Source organism: Neolamprologus multifasciatus, unplaced genomic scaffold, assembly GCF_963576455.1.
Source record: "Neolamprologus multifasciatus unplaced genomic scaffold, fNeoMul1.2 scaffold_5, whole genome shotgun sequence".
NCBI lineage: Eukaryota > Metazoa > Chordata > Actinopteri > Cichliformes > Cichlidae > Neolamprologus > Neolamprologus multifasciatus.
Window position 1 is genome coordinate 6177 of NW_028181986.1, and position 9942 is coordinate 16118.

A 9942-nucleotide genomic window follows, 5' to 3' on the forward strand; every position below is an offset into this window, starting at 1 on the left:
GCATGTTCTCCCCGTGTTTGCGTGGGTTCCCTCCGGGTACTCCGGCTTCCTCCCACCGTCCAAAGACATGCAGCTTGTGGGGATAGGTTAATTGGATAATCCAAATTGCCACTAGGTGTGAATGTGCGAGTGAATGTGAGTGCGAATGGTTGTCTGTCCCTGTGTGTTGGCCCTTCGACAGACTGGCGACCTGTCCAGGGTGTACTCCGCCTCTCGCCCTATGACAGCTGGGATAGGCTCCAGCGCCCCCCGCGACCCTGAAAAGGATAAGCGGAAGCGAATGGATGGATGGATGGATGGATATGTGGCATGCGTGCCGTTGCCTCTTAAAAATTCAATTTTATTAACACCAATAAACCAATGAAAAAAATAATTAAAAAAAAATGCCATTTTTGTTAAATGGCATTTTTTATAGGGAAATACCAAAGTATGATCTTGGTTGGGAGCTACGTTGTCGTTTAGCTGGTGGTTGCAACTTGCTGGACTCGTCTGGATGTTCAAACCTTCTCTTTCCTAATTGAATAAAAATAAAATAAAATAAAAATAAAAATGTACAAATAAATAATTTTAAATGGGATTTGCTCAGGAGTGAAATTTAATACTCAAACTGACTGGTATTATTCTGTCCAAGTGAAAACACTGTTGTCTTGAAAATACTGCTAATACTTGTAATATATAAGATGGCATACATCTTACCTTTATCACTTGTGGATGCCAAAACCTGGGGATCAATGTACATATTTAATGCATGAAAAATTAAGTAATCAAATATAGGAATTTAATTATGTATAAATCTTACCTGATCTTTATCTTGATCGTTATGCTTCTTTTTGCTCCTGTTAATAGTGCAAAGTAACTGAAACACTGTAATTGCTATTATTGATCTTGGCCATTTAAATGAAATTGTATTTAACTTACTTGAACAGACAAATTGACTGTTTCCTGATTTATGTTTTGTTCTTCCTGGTAAGAACAAAAAATTCCACGTAAATAGTTTTGTGTTAATGTGTGTTTGCATATACCAATCCAATTGTAATATAAATTCACAGAAATGGAGATTTATCAGACCAAATATAACAATATGCAAAATAACTTTAGAAATAAACTGACTGAGAACCTTCACAGACAACTTTAGAAATACTAATTACATGCAGTACAATTACTTTTTCTAATTAATTAATTAATTAATTAATTAATTTCTGTGTCTGTCCCGTTTGGTTCTTTAGCCGTCAGAATTGTTGTCTGAAGGCCAACAAAGATACCCAACGGATTTACTTTACCAAGTGGATCATCACAGCTTTGCCGTATTGGTCCATTTGATCAACATTTGTTATTTTTATTTATTTTATTTTCAGTTGTTACAGATGGGACAGACATGGCTGGGGGATAGGAAAGGCACAAAGAAAGATGAAAGAAAAGAAAAACAGAATGGAACAGGGACAGTGCGAGGGTACTTAAAAAGAAAAACAAAAATCTCGCTGATCACCTATTAAGAGAAAAAAAAGAGAAAACAAGCAAAAAAAGAGAGCAGCATAATAAACACAACACAAGTACAATTACCTTTAACTGCTTTAATTTCTGCTTGAACGTTAATCTTGGTCCAACTTTTGGAATCAACTTATCAATGAGTTCATCATTAAGTTCATATAAACTTTCCTGTGTAATTTCTTCATCTGTAATTAAAAATTTAAATCTTAGTAATGCAGATGTGCAAATCATTTTAAAATTACTACACATATGCATATGATGAAGGAGAGTTTAGTTATTGACACAGCTGTTAAAGTGTAATTTGCCCTCACAGGGGTAATTTAATACATTGGCTGTTTTAATTGAAGGCATGTCATTTGTGTTTTCTTTTATTAATTTATATTTTACTTTTCTCTGTTAATTTAACAACCTACAAGATGCTACAGAAAAGTAACTATCATAACTATAATCGAGATTTGTATAAAATGTACCAATGTGTTGCCGTTGGTGCATATGTACTACTCCAGTACAGTAGGAAAATTACCTGCTTTGCTGCAGAACAAAGTTGCAGCATTTATGTCTACACTAACAGATTCTTTTTCAGTATTCACAAAAGCTTTTTTGGCTACTCTCTTGCTACAAGTTGTTGACACAGTGGGTGGCTCCAAATGCTTCATTAGGCAATATGCTCTTCTTGATACAGCACCAAATCTCCAGCTGGAAAAAATCCAGTGACCTTTCGCTTGCCAAATTGTCATGTTAAACATAACATTATTATTGTACAAAATCTGTGCTCATCAGTGATGCATAGTAATACCTTACCTTCAAATTTATCCATCCACTTTTGTAGATCCCATTCAGTCAGTTTGTTTCTCACGAAATCATCCATGACCACGAAGAAAAACTGAAAGATAAATTGTAATTTCTAATCAAACAACAAAATGGCTAGGAATAGGCAGATATATAAACAATACGTTTAGAGCAAAAGTTCAAATAGTTTACCTGCTATTGAAGATGCGGTAAAAAAGATTCTTTCAGAGAGGGTGAAGTCAGCCAGAAAGAATAGACTTGGAACAGTCAGGAAGAAAAACAAAAAAGGAGAAGTCCAACAATAAGTAGAAGTTTTAAAAACAAAAGTTGATTAAGGTTAAAAAAAAAAAAAGCAAAAAAAAAAAAAAGCAAAAAAGCAAGAGAAGGTAAGTAGAACAAAAGGAGGTGAGTGGAACCAGATCTGAACATAAACAGATGCTAGTCAGGGGATGAATAAGGGTAAATGCGAAAAGGTGGAAGAGGTAGTATTATTGCTGAGGTGATGGAAATGGCTGGATGTTTGACTATAGGATCTTAGTGGATATGTAAAAATAAGGAGTGAGTGAAAGACTAAATATAGAAACACTGACATTTAGTTTTGTTTGAATGTGGGAAAAAACCCAGCTAGGAAAAATGTAAAAAGGAATAACTTTGGTAAACAAATACATAAAGACAAAACAAAACTAACAGCAACTGTTAGGTATGACAAGCAAATGTGCTCTTTGGAGACACACAGATTCTTTACTATTCTGTCAGAATGTCAACACACTTTTGATAAAACAGCACAAAAAGAGTCTGGGTTTACTTCCAAAGCTATGTTTAAAATAAAAATTTATATAAATAAACACCAAACTTTAAAAAAAAAACTTTCCAAAAGGAAGTTCTCTGAAGAATAAACATAAATGACATGACACAGATTTGTTCTATGTCTTCAGTATTTATGCATTTATGTTATTCATCTATGTTTATGTTATTTACAAGGTCAGAAAGGCTGCAGGAAGCAAGATTGATTGAATGAGTGATGAAACAGCATGGCAAGATTGTTTTCATAATGCATATACAATTTCACCTAATACAAAACTTTCCAAAAGATACAAGAATATATGCATTTACTAACAGTTTTGCTGTTTCATAACTGGGTAAAACTTTAACCTTATTAAAACGGCCTTGATTAACTATGATGTGTTTTTGTCCTAAGTAACATTATCAGTGTTTTTAATGACACTGAAGGTGATGTATTCAGCTGCACTGAATCCATGAAATAGTCACAGGTCAATATTAGTAAAGCTGCTACATCAACCTGAGACTCAAAAAGACACGATTTTGAGTTCCCCATCCCTGTCTTGCACACACACTATGGTGCAATTTAAACCAGAGGTCCATAAATAATCAAGGCACATGGAAGGTCCTACCACTAAGGCATCCAGTCACTTCCACATTATTGCATCAGCCCCTGATAAAAGGAAACAAGTTATTAATTTATATAAAATATTCATCTAAAAAAAAAGCCTCTGTGGTTAACCCTACTGCAGAAACACTGGTGCAGCTGCATCTAGAAAACGGAGAGAGGGCCTATGTAACTGCAGGGGTCCAACAAAGAATGGCCACGCATCATACTGATGTCTTCGGAAATTTATTTTTCTCTCTCGCTCACTCTTATTGTCTTCAGACACCGTGAAAACTGAAGAAACACAAAGTTTAAAACATAAATGTTTTGAGCTTATCAGTCTCTCATATCAGTGTCCATAAACAGTCTTGTGCAAGCAGAACAGAAAAAATGCATAATAATGTATATAACAAAAATGTCCTCTCATTACCAGTGTAGAACACGTATGCAACATTATACAAACAATATACATGAAACCATACCGTGTGCGCCTCTTGGACCACATGCAGAATAACATTAACATTGAGGCTGTAGATGCATCTGTAGCCATGTATCCATGCTAGATCCACAATGCCATGGTTGTGCTCTCAACCAAACTCTGGTCATGTGACAATTACAAACTCTACCTCATACAAACTTTACAGCACTTTACATATTTAACAAACCCATATTTTGTAATCACATATTTTAGACATGTTTTTTTTTTAATTAATGTTACACTTTTATCACCTTATCTTGTAAATAAATGAACTAAATTAATCATGAATCTATCACAGAAACATGAAATAACCAACTTTATTTTAACTGTCTCAGGGACAGTTACACTCCCACCAAATTACTATGATTTAGGAAATGTGTGAATAATTTGAATAAATCTAGGAATTTACAGAACCAAACACTACTTAATTGTGACAAACTTGCAAGTCAATCCTAATACTTACCATCTTCGATCTTTGATACCATCTTCATCTTTGCAAACATCCAGTACTCTCGCAAGCTTCCATTCACTGCGAGGGATTCCTTCGTCTTCCACGATGACAATGTTGCCTATTCTAACATTTCGTCTTGGAGAGTGCCAGCGTTGTCTTAGTGTGATGTTTGAGAGGTACTCATTCCTCCATCTACTCCAGAATTGCTCTGCCAAATATTGAACTCTGCGTCACCTTTTCCTGGCATACAGATCTTGAGGCTGTAGATGCATCTGTAGCCATGTATCCATGCTAGCTCCACTATGCCATGGTTGTGCTCTCAACCAAACTCTGGTCATGTGACAATTACAAACTCTACCTCATACAAACTTTACAGCACTTTACATATTCAACGAACCCATATTTTGTAATCACATATTTTAGATGTGTTTTTTTTAAATTAATGTTACACTTTTATCATCTTATCTTGTAAACAAATTAACTAAATTAAGCATGAATCTATCACAGAAACATGAAATAACCAACTTTATTTTAACTGTCTCAGGGACAGTTACAGCCTACTTCCAATGGTGTAACACAGTCCTGATCAAAAGTTTAAGACCACTTGAAAAATGGCACAAAAAAAAAATCATATTTTGTATGGTTGGATCTTAACAAGGTTCCAACTGGAGCTCGAACATGCAAAAAGAAGAAATGGGAGTGAAACAAAACATTTTTAGAAGGTTATTGAAAACAACGCTTAAACTGAAACAGGCTGTTTTACAGTTGATCAATAGTTTAAGACCACACCTCCAAAAAACCCCAGTAAACCCCCAAATAGAAGTGTTATTGTTGATCACTTCAAAAATTAATATTAATTGTTATATATTCAAACTGCTCGAAATGAATAATTCAATACATCAAAAACACATTAACAAAAAAATCTTAAATCTTAAACCAGAGCAATGCACAAAGATCAAACGATCAAGATCAAATTACTACGGAGCCCCGCAGGGGACATGGGAGAAAAAAAAATTAAGACGGACTTTTGCGAGATCTCGCAAAACTTTTGCGAGATCTCGCAAAACAAACTCGGGATCTCGCAAAACTTTTGCGAGATCTCGCAAAACAAACTCTGGATCTCGTAAAACTTTTGGGAGATCTCGCAAAACAAACTCGGGATCTCGCAAAACTTTTGCGAGATCTCGCAAAAGTTTTAGCCGCGTTCTCGACCTCCCGTTAGCTTCGAGCTAATGGGAGGTCGAGCCGGGAGGAGAGCCACTACAGCCGGGAGGAACACCGCTTTTCCGGCACTTAGTGCCTCGACCGCCCGGTCGGCTTTGAGCCAGCGTCCGAAGAATGCGGCTAAAACGTTTGCGAGATCTTGCAAAAGTTTTGCGAGATCCAGAGTTTGTTTTGCGAGATCTCGCAAAAGTTTTGCGAGATCCCGAGTTTGTTTTGCGAGATCTCGCAAAAGTTTTGCGAGATCCCGAGTTTGTTTTGCAAGATCCCGAGTTTGTTTTGCGAGATCACGCAAAACTTTTGCGAGATCCCGAGTTAGTTTTGCGAGATCTCGCAAAAGTCCGTCTTAATTTTTTTTTCTCCCATGTCCCCTGCAGGGCTCCGTAAATTACTGCCCAGACAGTTGCTGAAATGGGAAGAATAAAATCCGAACGAAAGAAGGGAGAAAACAAAGCATGAAGGCAAAGCGTGGGATATAACCCCTTTAAAGCAGTCCCACATATTTGTTTAATATTCACATTGACAGACATAACTTCAAGATTTGACGCAAAAATAATGTCATCCAGAGTAATAGATAGTCTCGAGGACAAGTGTGACATTTATTTTTACATTTATTTACATTTATTTTACACAAATAGAAACCGAAACTCTGGCAAGTAAAAATTATGATCAAGCCATTTGCATCACATTCATTTGCAAATCGTATAAGGCTAATTCAAATACTTCATTCAGGAGGAACGCCCTCCTCCCTGCCACCATTGCTTTACGCACAGTCACAACAAAAACAAACATTACATCATTTGACAACACGGGGCAGACGTGTGTATGTGTGTGCGTGTGTGTGTGTGTGTGCGTGTGTGTGTGTTGCGGGATATTAGGGAGAAGAGCAAGAAACCAATGATGTCAATATGGAGGACCAGAAGAGTCAAGTGCATTGAAGTGCATCTGTTAAAAATAATGAATTGTGTAACAAAATACAAAATTATTTTATTCATTTAAAAATTACTAAATTAATGTATTACTTAATAACTTAATAACACAATTTATTAATCAATGTTTCAAAATGAATTATTAATCAATTAATAAATACTTCAAACTAAAACAGATTTCGCAAATTTTTTAACTCTCAATAAAAACCTCATTTTTTTAAATGAGCATTTTTAAATTACAAATTAGAAAAAACGGATTTTCAAGTTACAATTTAAAAAAGAGAAATTAGTAAATGAATTCAAATATCATATAAGTGTTTAATTTGATAAATAATTTATTTTGAAATATTGATTTGCATATTATAAATATGTATACATATATACTGATACGGGCAGAAAAAAAACTTGAACAAAGCTCTAAAGCTATTAAGTGCCCACCCAGGCCCAGGCTAATCAAACAACATCACCTGAGTATGAAACAAAGTGGCCAACCTCTAACAGCTGCTCAGAGGGCAGCTATTTATAGTAGCACCATATAATGTGATTGGCTATTAATTGGTGATTAACAATGCAATATTAAAATATTTTATTATTATTTCTCCTACAATTTCATTCACATTGCATGTCAGTATAAAGCTTGTATTTGGTGTGAATAATAATTGTTAAACCAGGTATTACTGTAGAGTTTGGGTGCCATATTTGACAGTACTCTCTCATTTCAGTCTCACATTAATTACATAACCCGGTCTGCATACTTTCACTTATGTAACATTAACCGACTTCGTCCCTTCCCAACCGGTATCCAGTAAGGGTCCTGGCTAGACCCTCCATGCTAAAACCAAGCCCTGGAATGGCGTGGCTACGTCTGCAGCCAGTCCACAGCTCGGACACAAGCATTTTATACATGTTGTACTCTGTATGATTGTGTATGTGTCAAATACAGTTGGTTGCTTAGTTTGCTTAGTTCCCTACTGCCCATGCTGCTGCCATCCTTGTCCATAGTCTTATTACTTCTCTGATTGATTATTGCAACTCCCTCTTATTTTGTCTCCCTAATAAGTCCCTCCATAAACTTCAACTTCTTCAGAATCCTGCAGCTTGGGTCATAACTCATACTCACTTAAGAGACCATATCACCCCAATTTTTCAACAGCTTCACTGGTTACCCATACAAGCTAGGATAAACTTAAAAATTTTAGTTCTCACATTTGAGTGCATCCAGAACCTTGCCACTCCTTATCTTTGTGATCTGCTTCATATCACCACTGTTTCCCGCTCTCTCAGATCTTCATCTGCCATTCATCTTGTTATTCCTTATGCTGGTCTTATCACAATGGGGAACAGAGCTTTCAGTTGATCTGCTCCTTGGCTCTGGAACTCACTTCCTCCAGTTATAAGAAAAATAGATTCCCTTCCCTTATTTAAGTCAGATTTTACTTGTTGTCAAATCTTGGTTGCTTTTTTATTTGTGTGTGCGTGTGTGTGTGTGTGTGTGTGTGGGGGGGGGGGGGGGGGGGGGGGTTGTATTTTAATTAATTTTAATCTATTTTTATCATGTTAGGGACATGACAAAGAAGGGAATTCCACACAAATAATTTTACCATATTCATTTATTAAGCACTGTGGGATTATGATATTATTTTATGCCATGTTAGACCCCTAATTAAAGATTGTGAATTATTATGTAGTTTCAGTTTGCATTATGCTCCTGAACTAGAAGAAGGTGATAATTATTACATTTGGTAAACTGATTTGCATTACATTAGACTGTTGATTTATTGTGAATGAATGATATTGTTTTATGATGCATTATACTGCTGAGTTATAAGAAATACTGTTCACAGAAAGTCATCGTCTCATTTGTCTGATTAGAAGAGAACAGAGCATACTGCCCCATTTCATCAGGAGCAGATAAACAGGGAGCCAAGGTCGTAGCTTAGGCGCTGTGTGAGAAAGAATGTTTAGGCTCTGATGATTAGGAGGGGGCCACTAGAGGCTATAAGAGTTTGATCAAGGCTCCACCATTTTGAGATCTGATGCTGTCTGTGTATGGTGTCCATCTCCCATGCGTGTGTTCATTAAATCATCGTTTGACTTGACCCGGCCGGACCAGTGTTGTTATTTTGGGTTTTCCTCCTGTATCCATCCCCAATATTTGAATCCGTAACAGTTTTGGGGGCTCGTCCTGTGGTATTGGGATGGAAGTTTTGGAGGCTTGGACGGTCCGAGGTGGTCAGACGGGCAGACATTATCCGGCAATCGAACTGAGTGGACAGGCGCCTTTATAAAAGAGGTAGGCACAGGCCTGTTGATTTTATCCGAAGTGTGCTGAATTGGACGATGAAATTAAATGTCTATTCAGTAAAAGTTGCCGGTGAGTGTCTGTTTTGATTTTGAAGAAAAATCTCATGAGTGTTGAAATTTGAAGTAAGGTTACAAGTAAAAATACTGAGTTAGAGTCTCAGGTAAAGGTAATAATACTGGGTTAGAGTCCCAAGGTAAAGGAAAATAATACTGAGTTAAAGTCTCAGGTAGTTTGATAGGGAATTGGTCATTTTGTGAGTTAGAGTCTCCATTGGTTTAAAGGATTGCATCTGTGTTGGCCATGTTGAGAGTTAGAGGCTCCATTGTCCATAACGTTGCATCTGCGTCGGTCATACTCTTGTTTTAGAGGGTTGACGGCGGTTTAAAAGTATTATAAATTTTGTTAGAACGGTGGTTAGAGTCCACTAAGAGGCGCATAGCCCGGAGGTTACGCTCCCTCCTGGCCGTCGACGCGCGACCTTGACCTGTCGGCGAACAGGGTTAGTTCAGTTGGCTTGACTGTGGGGTACAGGGCATCCTGGAACAAGCTAGGAGTTAGAGTCTCCTTATCTGCGCTTTTTTGGGCACTGTAAATTGACTTAGGGATTTTAGAGATGAGGCCAGATACAGTTAGAGTCTGATACTGGTTAATTGATTACAAAAAAGTTGGACTTTCTTCGGTTGGACCCGTTATCTTAAATTTGTCAAAATTGTGTAGGCGCTAAAACTTTCAGGCCTGAGAGTGATTGTAAATATAAGACGTCTTTGTAAAATATAGTAGAAAGTTGAGTGTGAAACGAGGCTGTGTGTGACGACAGCGCGTTGCAGCGCTGCAAGCTATTTTTAGATAGTGTGTGAACATGCAAATGAGGTGGCTGCTGTGAAGCCCACAGAG

At 36.9% G+C, this 9942-nt stretch overlaps 1 protein-coding gene across 1 annotated transcript; it reads right to left on the minus strand.

Annotated features, from left to right (window-relative positions):
* Window positions 1-423: 423 nt before the first annotated feature.
* On the minus strand, window positions 424-2986 carry LOC146490331 (uncharacterized; the record flags this gene model as incomplete). Its single annotated transcript, XM_085153293.1, has 6 exons — window positions 2470-2986; window positions 2290-2371; window positions 1561-1673; window positions 919-963; window positions 697-721; window positions 424-513 (listed from the first exon to the last, which is right to left on the minus strand). Coding segments are annotated over exons 2-6 (340 nt in total), but the record flags the coding sequence as incomplete, so codon positions are not given.
* Between the last annotated feature and the right edge of the window lie 6956 nt (window positions 2987-9942).